Source organism: Grammomys surdaster, unplaced genomic scaffold (assembly GCF_004785775.1).
Source record: "Grammomys surdaster isolate TR1022 unplaced genomic scaffold, NIH_TR_1.0 125928, whole genome shotgun sequence".
NCBI classification, from domain to species: Eukaryota; Metazoa; Chordata; class Mammalia; order Rodentia; family Muridae; genus Grammomys; species Grammomys surdaster.
Window position 1 is genome coordinate 516533 of NW_021620751.1, and position 15874 is coordinate 532406.

At 35.8% G+C, this 15874-nt stretch overlaps 1 protein-coding gene across 7 annotated transcripts in view; it reads right to left on the reverse strand.

Annotated features, from left to right (window-relative positions):
- Nucleotides 1-4854: 4854 nt before the first annotated feature.
- Nucleotides 4855-15874, reverse strand: part of LOC114608621 (UDP-glucuronosyltransferase 2A1) — a 28536-nt gene continuing 17516 nt past the window's right edge. For 3 of the 7 annotated variants that reach the window (XM_028752631.1, XM_028752626.1, XM_028752630.1), the window contains 4 exons: nucleotides 12333-12481; nucleotides 9749-9836; nucleotides 8126-8345; nucleotides 5769-6048 (listed from right to left, as the gene is read on the reverse strand). In XM_028752631.1, the coding sequence (XP_028608464.1) occupies nucleotides 5769-6048; nucleotides 8126-8345; nucleotides 9749-9836; nucleotides 12333-12481 (737 nt within the window). Of the gene's footprint in view, nucleotides 6049-8125; nucleotides 8346-9748; nucleotides 9837-10935; nucleotides 11068-12332; nucleotides 12482-15874 lie in introns of all 7 variants that reach the window. The other 4 variants (XM_028752629.1, XM_028752628.1, XM_028752632.1 and 1 more) reach the window with 2 other exon arrangements.

The following is a 15874-nucleotide window of genomic DNA, read 5'->3' on the forward strand; positions in this document are numbered from 1 at the left end:
CAAGAGTGAAGAGGAAGATTGGATGAGTAACAGGCTGCATGCTGTTTCTCTATTTTGGATATTAGTTCAATATTACTGTGCTAGTGAGGCTATTGATAAAAATCAAACTTCTTGAAACGTCGTTAATATGTACAGTGACTTCAAATTATCCGGGAAAAGACAGAATCTTGGGTTATTTGTACTCTTGTGTCATAATAATGCTAACCTTTTACACTGGGTACATAATGACACAATGTCCTTGTCAAAGTCGTGATCAGTCAAAAGCATAGTCTGTACAATTATAGCATCTGTTATATTTGGTTTTCTTTTTAAACTTGCAAAATAAAAGTTATACAGACACATTATTTTTTCACAAGAGAGTTTCTCTAATCAGACCTTTACATACTTGAATAGTTTGAGTAATAGTGGACTCCAATGGGCACACTTTTCTGTCACTCTGTGGAAACTGTGTAGACGCTGATGCAATTGTCATGGACTTTTTCTGTTATGTTACTAATCATTGACCCCAGAGAACACACATTCTGCTCTCCGGAGCTCTGAATAAAGCCTTCCGCTTTCTGTGGAAAGGTTTTATTATATCAAAGAAAAAGCAACAGAAGAGAAAACAGGAGTGTAATTATTATGAAAAAAAAATAACTAGGAGGAAAAACGTTGAGAATTATCAGGTACATGTGCGGTAATTGTCTTCACACTTGTACTCTTTTCGTACCTATAAAATAACTCTATTAGAGCTGACAGCACGAGTAACTTGTAGTTTCTATGTTGAAGTTCTCTGTTTGCCTTACAATTTTATTAAAATTGTTCAAGACAGCATTAACAAGCAATTTTCCAAATCAGATAAGGCACATTTTACCCAATATTTCTTCTTATTCAATATACTTCTACTTCATCTACTGAAATGATAACCTGTGTTTCTGACTCACTCTAGTCACAAACTTTTCCTATAGAATTTGGACGTTTTTCTCATCTAAAATTACCATCTGTCCAGTATATATCTATGTTCTCATTTTTTACATTAATTTTGTCATCAATTGCCTACTGGGTGCCTCAGTCTCCTGTGTGTTCTTTCTCTCTCTCAGAAGATTCTTGGCTGTCCAGCAATTATACACAGGCTTTTACAAACTATATTGTTAGATATAACCAGTGTGTCTAACAAGCCAAGGTAACAAGCCAACAAACACAATATACAAGGCTCTTGTTTTCATAATATGTATTTCATAGGTTGAGAGTTGTATCTACTATTAGGAAGATTAGGTTAGTTGTTTGCCTTTTTGCCATCAATCTCTTTTTTTCTGATCGTCCAGAAAATTGTATAATTCATGTCCAATAGAGCTATGATAGTGGGAATGGAGAATTTGCTTAACTCCACAACAACAGATTCTTCTTACATAGGCTAGACCTGTCACTAAAACTGGTACACAGTTACTGTGTTAATAACAGCTACATCCAAGCAATTCACTGATATGGCACTGATTCCTGAAGAAAGGCAGCCAAATATTTGATGATGTATTTGTTGGTTTGTAGGAAAATAGTTATAATTTCCAATCATCTTTATAGAGTATTCACCAAAATCACAATCTTGACCTTAACATAGAACATAGTGATAAATTTATAGCAAAGGGTTGCATTGTTAAGGGTGCATTATTTAATGTTGAATGTTTAAGGTTTTGGTAAGAACATTGCAGGGCCACCCATGGCTTGAGGATCCATTCCTAGGAACAGATGTTTGGGAGTAGCGATGAACAACTGGAAGTCAATCATGGGTACAACCTGAAGCTCTGTGTTCTGCTTTGGCTGGCTCCCTAGTGAGCTTTATAGAGATAGTACAGCTCTGGCAGATCAAAGTCCAGTCCTTCATTTACATATCTATTCAATCATTACCCCAGGTTCCCAATTGATTATTCCACAAATCAACATTTTATGACCTTAGTCCTTAGATTCTGAGACAGCAAGTACATTTTTTTTAACCTCACAAATAATCTCAGATATCTACCTGATTTTGTAAGCACAAATAGTAAGTGTAGCTATATGTGATCCCATCCTGAGATTACCATTCTCACTATGCCTGAACCTAAATACACTCTGTTCTAGGACAAACTTGAACTCAGGTATCTACTGATTAGATACAAACAATAAATGTGTAAGCACAAACAATAAATATAGCTGGATAGGATCTTTCACTGAGATCACCATTCTCTAAATCAATTTCTTTCCTTAATATCTTTCTGACAAACTGGCTCATTAGTGCAGCTGTCTGTTCTTTTGGTCTTTGCAGCCACTCAAAGAATTCATATTGCATCACTATATTTTACATAGTTGAGAAATTAATATATTCTTGAACTCATGTTTTCAGAGTTCTTTATCACAGCCTTAAGGGCTGTCCTTAGGGCACAGTGTTTACCTTTTTCCTGAGGAACAGCATCTCGCATCTCAGACTCATCCTATTTTTAATTATCATACGGTCATTAGCATTAACAGGGGAAGCATTCCACAAAGGAGGAACATGAATATATGTACATTATTACAAACAAGCCCCATACCCAAGCAACCATCAGCACTCATGGAAACCCATGTCCTTCTGTCTCTGCTCCAGGCATAAGAAACCAGGTCATACTGTCCCTTCCATGGCCATGCAGGACTCAGCAGGACCTCACACCATGCCTTAGGCATTTGAAGTGCTATCTTAAAGGATGTAGTATAGCTTTACATTTAAAGCCAAAGTTATGATGTCTTTTTATTATCCTTTGCATATACAGACCTAAACTCCAAAGGATTTACAGTAAGACTGGAACTTCTAAAAAGTATACGTCTTTATTTCCTTCAAAAAATATTTTAATAATTAGTCTATAATCAGGTTATTTAGAGGTGATATTTTAAATAGGGCAGTGATACTGCTATGATTCACTTCAATTGGAAACTATTAGGGTTTTGTTATCACTTTGAGCTAGTAATTTTTAATTTAATAAGGAAAGGCCATATTCTCTTGCAGTTTTACAACTAAGTCAATTTTAAAAACAGATTGAGAATAGACACATTTTATATCTATCATCCACCCGTCTGAGCATATTCCTGCCATTCAACAACCATGCTAAGAGAAAGTTATGTGAAATCATAAAGACATATTGTATTAACACACTGATTTGGAGTTGATAAATTTTACAAAATTAACTAACTAATGAGTTCTTTGCTCTGAAGAGACTAAGAGAACTCTTTTGAACAATGTACTTTGTAGCTCCCCCTCCTCTTGTACACATCTAAATGCTACGTGATAAGAGTTATATAGCAATAACTCTGCTGATACAGCCTGGCCTCTGTTTCATGAAGCCTGCATTTCTTCATAGGCATAATTTCAAAAATATCTTTTATTGCCTTGGTTTGGGTTTTATTGATGTGAAAAGACACCATGATCAAGCCAACTCTTATAAAGGAAAACATTTCATTGGGCTGGAGTACAGTATCTGAAGTTTAGTCAGTTATCATCATGGAGTTAAGCGTGGAGGCATGAAAGCAGGCATAATGTTGGAGCGGGAGCTGAGAGTTCTTCATTTTGATGCAAAGACACCAGAAGCAGACTCGAATTCCACTCTAGGCAGAGCTTAAAGCTAGAAGACTTCAAGCCATTCCCACAGTGACACACTCCATCCAACAAGTCCATACGGATTGCAACAAGGCCGTAACTCCGAATAGTGCCATTCTCTGTGGGTCAGTCATTCAAACACATGAGTCTATGGGGCCCAAACCCACTCAAACTACCACAGCTGTAGAAGTCATTTCCCAGCTGTTTGTTTTGTAATCTATACATAAAACAAGTTACACTGATGAATGTGGCTTATATCACTGAGGATTTTCTGCAGCCTCACTTGACTCTTGATAACACTCAGGCAAGGGAGAAGCAGAAGAAAAGAGCAGAAGAGAAAGAAAAGTTGAGTGAGAAGGATATTGAGTGGCAGAAGTATTAGAAAACAAAAGGGGTTCTTAGGCTGGGGAGGTGTTCAACCTCAGCTTCTCACATTGCTGTCATGGCTAGCTTACTATTTCTCAATGTATGATTACCATAGTTTGATCTCAGCTGGAAACATAAAATAAAAGAAAGGGGAGATAGTCATGCAGCCAACACACAACGCCCTTTTCAAAACATAAATCAAAATACATCAATACTAGTCATTTTGTCATAAAGTTAAAATCTACCAAACGCTTTTAATGTTCACAATATTGTAGAAATGTATGTGATCATTAGCTATGTACGTATACAAGAATATTACATAGTTATTTCTTACATCGTCCACCAGTGTCGTTCCTTTGGATGGCTGTTACCCATGCTAATTTGCTCACTTGGCAGAACTGATTTTCCTAATAAGAGCACAGATGATTAGAGGACAGACCAGGACTTAATGGTGAGCCTCACACTGCCCTGCTAACTTGAGCTGCCCCTTGGAGGGAGGTCTCCTCTTGGAATGAGAATGGACCTAATTGTTGGTTGTAAATCAGAGTTATCACCATGGTTATGGGAATGGATCTAATTAGCCTAATAATGGTCAACAAACATTAACCACATAGCATGCTAAATTTTGCTGGTCTCCATCTGTCTTGCTTAGCACACCACTTATTTTTAGGTATTTTGGATGCTCCTTTAGCTAAATTCTTAATGATATTTAATTACTTTTAAGAAAATTAATTAGTTAACATTTATGACATCAATTCTATCACTTCAGGCCTCTCCTACATCAAGATGAGTGTTCTGTTCTTTAATTTAGGCAACTATTGTCATCAGAAAATCTGGTAAACTAATATATACTTGTTGTTACAACTAAATGATGAGTTTAAGTGTATAGAAAATAGATACTGGAAAATAACACAGTGATCTCAAATAAGTATTTATTTTAGCAGAAAATTAAACATTTTATTATAAATAGTGATTACACAGTAAAAACGATACAATTTTTAAGTATAATGGATTAACACAGACCCAAAGAACAGTCAGTTAAAATTTAGGAAATTACTACAATATTTCATTATTTGCTTTTTTTCTAGAAATAGCTTTCAAATATTGTTAGTAATAGTTATCTGAGAAAAAAAAAATGCCAGCTCAGTTCATGCCTTCATTTCTAAGGAAAAGTATCTAAAACCTTCGACTGGAGAGCGAGCACACAGATATATATTTTAGGGAAAAGCAGGAAAATAGACCTTCATAATTTAAATATAATAACAATTTTTATGTGGCTTTCCTACTATAATATGGTGTCACAATTCTGAACTGATTCTCTAATGCCTGTTACATAGAGAAACACAACAGTTGACTTTTATTTAAAAAGAAAATAATGAATCTTCTCATACTATTCTAAACCCTGTGGTCAGAGCTGTCTTTGTGTGCTCCATGAGCACCTGTGTAAGTGACCCTTGTGTGATCTTTAAATAAAACTCGGAAAACCTTGTGTGCCTTCTCAAAGATTCAGAATGCTATCAGTTATTACCTTGTTTATATTTAAATGACATTCTGAAAAGAATATATTTAAATTAATAACGCCCCTGTGCCAGGAAGATAAAAAAATTTTAGGACCATCATTGAAATAGCAAAGGAAAGGTGAGATGCCTTCAGGAAAGTGTGAGTATGTTGCATCCTACAATTTACAAGCAGGCTAAGACAGGAGTGGGATGTTTGAAAATGGGATGAAGATAGGTGATTGGCAGCTCCCTGGGCTTCTAAGGACTATTCCTACTCCACTTGGTACTTCACCCAACCCAGAGACCTGAGGTGTGCGTTCCTTTACCTAGTCTCTTTTTTTCTTCTTTCCCGTCTTACCAATCTTTTGAAATACAAACAAACAACATTTTGCAACCAATAATATAGCAGATGCCATACAGGTCAGTAGGAACCCAATCACATCCAGAGAGTGGTATTGGACCCAGCTGAGGTCATGAGCTGCCACACGAAGATGCTTGGCTCCTTTGTGACGCATGACAAACTCAATCCAGAAGACAGCTCGGTCCAGGGGCTTCACTGGCTGATCGTGGTGGATTCTTGATAGCCTCACAGCATTCTCTTTATAACTTAAAAAATGCACAAACAAACATTTGTCTGGTTTTTTTTTAAGTAATTGTATGACACATGTTTAATTAATCAATCCGTTATTATAAGAGGATTTGCAACAGACCTAACAGTTTTAACCATTTTCTCAAACAGCATCCAGGGCCCAACAGGCCAGCCAGGGTTATATAGCGAGACACTATCTCAAAATAAAAGAACCAGAACAAAGCAAAACAAGAGCAGATAACACCAAGTAGAGAGCTAAGTATTTAGAAGGCAAAGTATGCTTTCTCTTGGAGTTTTGTAGTAAGTAAGGAGAGTCAATAAATTTAACTTTGATTTGCTCATAAGGTAAAGTTCTGGACTATCTAGACTATGTTCCTAGAGATGATGGGAGTGATGTGGTTTGTGAAGAGGTGTCCTGTTGCTTCCAAGACATCTGTAGAATTAGGGGAAACTGATTAACACTCACTTGGGGGTTAAAGAGCCACAGTGTGGGCTTATTCATGTGTGTCCTTCTTTGTGTGTGATAGTGGAGGGCCTGTGGGCTGGTGCTGGCTGATAGAAAAGCGAGAGTCAGTTTTCTTTAAATTTTGGTCTTGGTGTATTAATGCTGCTCTAGTGGATAAATCTAAACCTATCTGCTACGGCAGCACAAATCAGGCTCTGGTTTATTTAAAAAAAATTAGATATGAAGTCGGAAGAAGTAAATCTGAGAAGAGTTGGGGGAGGAGTAGGAGGTGGGTTTGATTAACTAAAATAAAAGAAAATGAATTCATAAAGTAAAATAAATAAAAACGTTTAATACAAATTAAACTACCTATTCTTTTCCAATTGCATTGAGCTGTAGTCCCTTAAAAATAATAGTTTACATCTTCCTTCTAATGAATTTTAGCAAATAATTTTTTATTTATAAATCAAACTCTTATTAAGATTTTCAATAGAAAATTTAAAGCTAAAGTTTGCATAATCTCGATTGAAAACATTTTTATGAATACCAATAAAATTTCATTTTAAGTAAGACAACAGAGTTAATAACCATATTCACGTATCATGCTACATCATATGTAGCAAAGGAGGATGACTGCTAAAATATTCTAAACAATTAAAATCACTATCATTTACATATTAATTTATAATCTTTCGTACTTTTCAAAGGTTTTATGAAATCTGAAACTGTAATGCAAATATCATATATTTGTGATTTCAGGTAGTATCAGTAGTAGTAGTAGGCTTGGAGTTCATGGGAAGTTGTTTTAAATGACGTGCATTTTAGTACATGGGGTAGTTCTTACAGTAGTTGCAATTCTTTTTTTTTGCATAAATGGTTTTAAAATCTAAAATAATCTAATAAACATTCTGGGCAGTTGACCTGTAAACAATCATAGAGTTTCCTACATTTAATAAAATGAATCAAATTATCAGCAATTTATACCTTAGTAATGGTTTAGTTGAATAGATTTCAAGGTCAATATTTATGGAAAATGAAATCTCATCCTTGGTCGTATGAAGGCTGGATGCCCCAGTGGGTGGGAATTTGAGGGTATGGAGGTGGGAGTGGGGTGTAGGTAGGGGTACATCGCAGAGAAGCAGGAGGAGGGGTGAGGGGATAGGGAGTTCCTGGGTGGAGGGGGATGGGGTAAGGGGATAGCATATGAAATGTAAATAAAACATCCAATAATAAATAAATAAATAAATAAATAAATAAGAAATCTCATACTAAGAATTACTGATATTCCTAATGCATACTGCAGTTCCTAAATTAAGATTTTCATAATGTCCAGACAATAGAAATACTTAAAAGTAACTTATCACATTAATGTGTGGTAATACAGTGTTAATAGTTAATTATGCATGATTATATGAAAGAACATATATGCTGATAATACAATTGGAAACTACATTTACTGAATATTTACATCTAATTTATTTTCAATTTTTAGAAATAGTTTCATTAATTGAAAATGAAACAAACAATATTTACATCAATCTCTTGTTACCTGTATTAAACCAAGTTCAAAAGTATGGAGTTTTGGAATATTGCAGAAAGATGGACAGCCTAGCCATGTCAGCCATGGCTGTACAAGATTCAGTACTTACGATGGCTCATTGATGACTGTTCTCACAGCGTTGAGCAGGTCTGCACTTGTCATTGTGTTCATGTTCACCTCTACGGCTGCTCCCTTGGCCTTCATGTGAGCGATGTTGTCAGGCTGATCAGCGAACATAGGGACTCCCACCATAGGGATCCCGTGGTAAATGGCCTCATAGATTCCATTTGTTCCTCCGTGGGTGATAAAAGCTCTGGTTTTGGGATGTCCTATTTTGAGGATAAAGGAGTGAATATAAATTTCATGCGAATTAGTTGGCAGAATTTCAGAAATAGAAGGGATAAAGAGTTACAATACAAGTCATCAATGAAGGCAATATTTTCTATAAATGTTGAGCATGAGACATTGCTACTCTGGGAAATTATACTCCCAGAAGTGGGAAATGAACTCTTTTTCACTGTCTAGGGAGGAGTTACTGAGGTAGAGATGTCTAACATCTGATGAGAACTGAAGAACCTTAGATGTCTTTTTGTGCACAGGGCAACCATGGATGTGTACAGTTCAATTATTTCTTTCTTAGACCTGGAAAAGAAGGACTGTGCTGTAGCTCAGTGGTGGAGTATTTGCTTTGCATGCAAAATGTCCTAGATTCAATTCCCAGTACTAACACAAAAGCAAAACTTGAAGTAATATAGAAATCGTAAGCAAATTCTTAGCATCGAGATAAAAACATAAGCAACACTCATCAAAACAACAACAACAAAATGAGCCAAAACCCTTTTATACTTGTATTTTGTGAAATAAATCTTGCAACTGTTGACAAACAACTTATTGCACTAAATAATCACTTTAATTGCTTTTCTTATTACAGAATACTTATGGGTCATACAACGTTTCTTTTAAAAATAAGAAAGTGAAGTCAAGTTGAATCTTTATTTAGGATAAGCATTACATCACTTAGAATTTGATTTTTTGTAAGTGTACATTGTAATGTTAATCTTTTAAGCTTTATTTGACTAAGTTTTCATTATGAAGCAACAATTTTTCCTTTACTTACTAAGGAGTGTATGAGCATTGTTGTGTGCCAAAAGGTGTTCTTCAGCTTGGGTTGTTTGAGTAATGATTGAAAGCCATTAGTGTTTCTATTCAATTTTCCTGATCCTCTGTACTTCTGTACTTCTCTTATGTTATGTAGCAGTGGGGGACGGGGAATTGGGGGTAGCCACTAGAAAGTCCCAGACACCAGTAAAGCAAGAGGCTCCCAGGACCCAATGGGGATGACTTTAGCCAAAATACCCAACAAAGAGGAGATGGAACCTGTAGAAACCACCTCCAATAGTTTCAGCATGGCTCCCAGTTGACAGACGGGGTCACCTTCTTATTTTAAACCAGAAATGTTTCTTTCCAAAGGAAAGACAGAGACAAAGAATGGAATAGAGACTGAAGGAAAGACCATACAGAGACTGTACCACCTAGAGATCCATTCTGTCTGTAGACACCAAACCCTATTGCTGACGCTAAGAAGTGCTTGCTGACAGGAGCCTGATATGACTGTTCCCTGAGAGGTTCTATCAGCAACTGACCAAGACAGATGCAGATACTCACAGTAATCCATTGAACAAATCCCAGGGACCCCCTAACTACATAGATTTTTCTGGCCCCAGAGTCTTACCAAGAAGATCATTCTGAGGAATCCAATCAAACAGTTTCGTATTGGATCCTAATGTGGCTGGTATCTTTCCTTTGTATCGCCACAAAACCTGTGGAACACAATGCTTTGATTTTGCAGGTAAAGCACACATTGTGAAGGTGTCCTGAGGCAGCAAGTTACTGAGAAAAAACAGTATACATATTCAAGGTTGTAATTGAGAAAAGGGTTACAGATATGGGAATTTGCAAACACAGAGTAACAGAGTAGGACTGTCTACAGCTAGCCATTCCTAAAGCCTTCTACTATTGGTCTAATAAGCATAGATTAGAACTTTGATATTTATGACTTAAAAGCCATTAGGAATAAACTAGAGTACATATAGAGATATTTTGATTTTTTTCTCTTTTGGGTTTTGGTTTTTTTGTTTGTTTGTTTTTGTTTGGGGGGAGAACTATATAGGGCTTGCTTATAAATCACTTTTTAAAAATTATTTTTGGAGTAATGAGACAAGTTTTTAATTTCTAAATGAGAAAGACTGAAAGAGAAAAATGTAGGTATAAAGGCCACAATTTTTAGATGCCTACTAATGTATTAAATTACATGAACACTAACCGATACATGACTGACACTAGATCAGTTCATGAATAGGAATAGAGAGTTAAATTGTAGAATATCAATGATAAACGTTAAGGTTAACTGAGTGTCATGAATTATAAAATACATTATATTTTAAAATAATATTCAAATTTTATTTATACAACTCTAGAATATTCCGTTTAGAAAGAATAGTAGACTCTGGAGCTTCTACTTCTAAAACACCTATATTTTCATATAGTCTTAATGTGATTCAGAAAGTTAGAGTATAACTTTTAGTATGATTTTTTTAAAAGGGTGTACAGTGTCTTTCTTCTTAAAGGCATGCTGGTAAACTATATTTCAGAAATTCAGTGTCAGTCAATCCAGGCCAAAAGTGGCCTAATGTTTTCTTTTCTATCCTGTAAATAGATTGTAGAAGTCTATTTTTTATAGTAACTAGATAATAAGGCAAATGAACAAATATGTCAAAAAATAGCACTAACTCTTGAAAACCATCATTAGTTGTGCTCAGCACCTGATGGGTTTCAGCTTCTATCTGCAAATACCACTACAAGTCTCTCCACTGCCTGTCTGAATCTGCTCTAGTCGCAAGGATCAAGGGTTTTACTGACCTTCTGTGGTATCTTGGCAAGGGCTGAGGCAATGAGATTGGCTTTTTCATCTGTCAAGTTTTTAACCATCGACCCCAGAGAAAACACCACAATACCATGTTCCCCTGAAGTCTGGACAAATTCTTCCATTTCCTGCAAACATGACATTCTGTTGAAAATGTGTAGAATCATTAGGGGGAAGTTTAGTTCATGTACAATTCTAGGTTAGAAAATATGCAAATAAGGGTGAAAGAAATGTTCATATTTCTCTGTCCCATGACATGTAAAACCAGATAGTAACTGTATGAGGAAATATGTTTCCTGAGAAAACAAATGTATAAGGTGTATTCGAGAATGGATGTGACACCAAATCAACCTAGAAGGGAATAGAAAATAGGGCATCACTTCTATTTGCAAGTGAACATGTTAGTCACAAAATGTAACTGAAAGAAAATAAAATGTTTACTGACTTGGATGAACATTTAGTGAAGCCAGTGAGCCAGACTTTTAGAATTATTATCACCCCTGTTACACACAAGTAATCCTAATAAAATTATTTTCGAACTATTATAATATTTGAATCTGTCTACTCATTAATTTTTTACTTGATGTAGATGAGTCTTAGTCTGCGTCAAACTTTCTTTGTTGATTAAACGAAGGTTTCTGAACAAAATTCATCTAAAATATCTCTTTATCTCCTTAATGATATTATGATGAAACTTAAAGTCATCTTCATTATTGGTTCCTGATAGCGGTTTCACACCAATTGTTACTATGAAAGTACAGGTCACCACTATGTCTATTCACCCACACACTAAAGTCTGAGAGATATGCTTGATCCTGAAGGCTCTTAATATGTGCTTTCTTTTACTCATCAAATACTCAACAATTCACCAGGAGTTCTCATAAAGGCATCTTTCTTTATCAAACAGTTAGAAAAGGTCTCCCTGTCCACAGCTCTGTCAGGCGCATGAGGAAGACTTCAGCACTCTTCTGGTAATCTATGGCCCTATTTTTCTACCCCCATTGCAGAATACACACCACAGAAAAACAAACATTTTTAATATAGCTTTTATTCCATTTTTCGTTGTTAGTTTCTTTTTTATTTTATTCTTTTATTAAAATAGATTCTTCTCACATAAAGTACATCCTGACCACAGTTAATCTCTCTTCCCTCCGCTTCTCCCGATTTCCCCCACCTAGCTCCATTTTCTCCAGATCCACTCTTAAGTTTAAATTCTCAAGTCCAAATGATCCACTATATTTCTTAAAAATGTAAATATGGTGAGAGCAGAAATTCTCTTGGTAGAGTGGAGTTACTCAGCAATACATCTTTGTTATTAAAGATATTAACCTTGAAGGAAAATCAGTTATTGTATCATGAAATAATTTAGATCATCTCTTTGTCATAAACCTACCTTAGGCAAAGGCTTGGCAGGTTTGCAGTGCAGTCCTCCCACAAACTCAAAATTTGGTAAATATGGACGAGGAAATTCAAAATCCCAATATGTTCGCATTAGCCATATCTCAGCTTTCCCCATAGTCTCGCACAGTGTGGTGGGTCTTCCTAGACAGTATACATAATATTGATTGATAGAAATCATTACATGTATTTGCCAAGTAAAAAGGTATCATGCATTTCCTCATAAGCCATTGGAATAAAACGTAGACCTCCTGAGATGCTTATCATGACTCTATATTAAAAGAGGAGACTGAAAACTAGAGGATTCAAAGACAGTGAAAGAGGGTAACACGCAACTACTACCACTGCCTAAAAATAACCAATAAAAGTCTAAGTGTAGCTGCAATGACTGATGAATTCCACAATTTCTTCTCTTTAGTAAACGCCAGATGATAGATTGTCTCTATCCTGTAAACTATTTGCGGCTGTTCATTGCTCTCCAGTCTCCTGCTAGGCACAAATTTCTCTTATATACTGTGTCATAATGGTTTAAGAGTCATGTTGGAGGATTCCCATTATGTAAATGATTCATCATTATTTTATCATTTGGGGAACTCTGATAAATTCTCTGAATACAATACACTTTGGGATATGAGATACAAATGTAAGGATAACAAATACATGTCTTTAGACTTACCATTAAGAAAAATACTAGAAAAAGAAAAATATAAAACAATACTTTCAATAGCTATCTAGAGAAAATGACTATGTTGAAATACTAGTATTAGGCAATTATACATAGAAGACATGTGCTTCAGGTGAGAAAAGAAACATTCAATGAGAATCTTTTTAAGTAAACCTGTTGGTCTTGTGCAAGCACTGTAGACATCATTTCTAAAGGTCCTAAAGGTTGTTGTTTAGTAGTTTTGACACATGCACGAAGTCACACAGCCTAATGATATAGTTAGGTTCACTGCCTGAGGATACTGAGCTTGGAGTTTCCAGGAAGTGCATTAAAACCATCTCAAATCTCACCCACTAAAATGTTTGTATCCCTTACTTGGTTTACATTATGTGAGCTTCTTCCAGAATTTAGACAAGTTCAGTAGATGAATTTTATATTCACAGATTTCATGTTTAACAAACAATTATTTACAATAGTTATTAAATTCTATGTTAAAGCAGCCATATATAGATCTTGGAGTTGACATCATTGTTAACATGTTTGTCCTACATCAAAAGACCTTGAGATTTTATTCCAAGAATTTAATAAAAAGCTGGCATGGTACATGCCTATAACCTCAGTTTGGGGGATTTAAAGAGAAATGAATACCTGGAATTCATTTGCTAACCAAATTTGCCAAATTGGTGGGATCTAAGCTCAGTGGACCCTCTCTTAGTAAGTAAGGCAATAGCAATATAAGAAGACAGTCAATACCTTCTAGCCTCCACATGCCACAACACATAACCTCACAAGCACACGTATACTCACACAGACCCAAAGCAGTGATTTGGAACTCTAAATATGAAGTCTATGTAAAGTATAGAAAATTGAATACTTACACTTATTGGCAAATAATTTCTTAATGTATGCTTTTGAAGTACTGGTGCTAGGGGAGAATGTTTGTAAATGAGAGAGAATCAGGGAGTTTGCTGTGAAATTGTGTCTATTAACCATGCTAGAAGCTGCACCGTAAGTCTCACCAATCGAGTGGTCAAACATGAACTGAACAAGGACAACAACAGACATACCAAAGTATGCAGTGGAAAGACCTGGAGGCCTCAATCTTAAACAACTGTAGGTCATACGAAAAGTGGGGTGTTGGGAGCCGTAATGGGACAAGCTAATAACTAGCAAGTGATCATCCTGAAATGATTTGCTTTGGACTATTATATAATCAGCGACAGGTACATCCTTATTAAGTAATACTGTAAGGGATTCATTTTAGGAAAGATTCCTGCTGTTAATATGCTTTTCCTTTTACTAATAAACATATATAACAATCACTAAGTAATAGCACACCCTTTGGAACAGATCTCTGCATATCCAAGATGTACTGTCTTGTAGTGATGCTATATACACATAGATGACTTCTTAAGTCTTAATGATGATCCTATAAGAATCCCTAAAATTATATCAGTGATTATTAAGCTCTTTTATAGTGGGACTGCTATTAGGTCCTTTTCTGATAGTAAAAACTCCAATGATAACTCTGCCAGTCTCCAAGTGTCACTAGTTAATTGCTCTTAGTATCCAGACTTTCTCCTACTCAGAGCACATTCCAAGAGGTTGTAAAACAATTAACCAAAGGTCAGAAAAAGGGAACTAACAATTAATTATAGGTGCTAGGACAAAAGATAAAGTATTGACTGGGTTTATCTATACAAAGCTTCACTAATAGTTATGGTTTTAAACCTCCAGTGAACCTGTGGAGCTGAGACAGGTGATGGATGTTTATCCAGATAATTACTCTTAATAGTTATGCGTGTAAACATACTCTATTGTAAACTTCCATTTCAATGTATGATTTAATTTTTTTGTGTGAACTTGTGATGAACTTTGTACCATGCAACCATGTAATCTGAAATATGTATAAGTACTGAAGACAAAGAGGAGAGAGAAGAGTTTTTTGCCATCCCCCACTTAAAGTAGATATTTAGAAAAATTTTTTCACTTTCCCCACTTAGGATCTTTCCGCTTTGCCCCTTAGACAGCTTTCATAGGAAACTTTCTACAATTTAGTAAAAAACACTATAACCACTTCTCTAAGTGTGCCTTTTGCTTCCTGCAACTTACCACTAGCAGGTAGAAAATTAGAGCCATGCATTCCTGCTGAGATAGTACAAAGGCTTAATCCTTTGCTATTGGAAAAAGAGGTGCTAAGTGCCAGAAACAGCAGTTTTTGGCCTCAGAGGATCACAGAAGGCAGGTCAGCTACAGTAGCATAGCAACTTAGACTCCGATAAGTACACTTTCTATTATACAGCAACCCTAAATATCACGTAAGACATAGTCTTACCCAAATTTTGTAAAGCCAAGTCTTACCCTCCACCGATGCTCTTCCCCCTCTGCTGCCTCAAGAAGTACCCACAAGAAAGAAGATCTCCACCCTGAAGATGGCCCCCAGCAGAGGGGGGAAAAGTCTTTCCCAGAGAGGAGCACACCAATGGGTTATCCTTGACCAACAATTCAGCCCTGAAACATATATCCAAGTAGCCTTATACAGATTAAGTAGATTGTATTTATGTAATATATATATATGTGTGTGTGTGTGTGTATGTGTGTGTGTGTGTATGTGTGTGTGTGTGTGTATATGTGTGTGGGTGTGTATGTGTATGCGTGTTTGTATGTATGTGTGTGTATATGTGTATATGTGTGTATGTGTGTGTGTGTATGTGTGTATGTGTGTGTGTGTGTGAAATTTTAAAAAAGGCCATTAATTTCAAGGAGAATAGAAGGGCATATATGGAAGAGATTTAAAGAAAAACGGAACAGGGGAAGTGTTTAATATGTTAATCACAAAAAATGAAATAAAATTTAACAGTCATATGCTATAT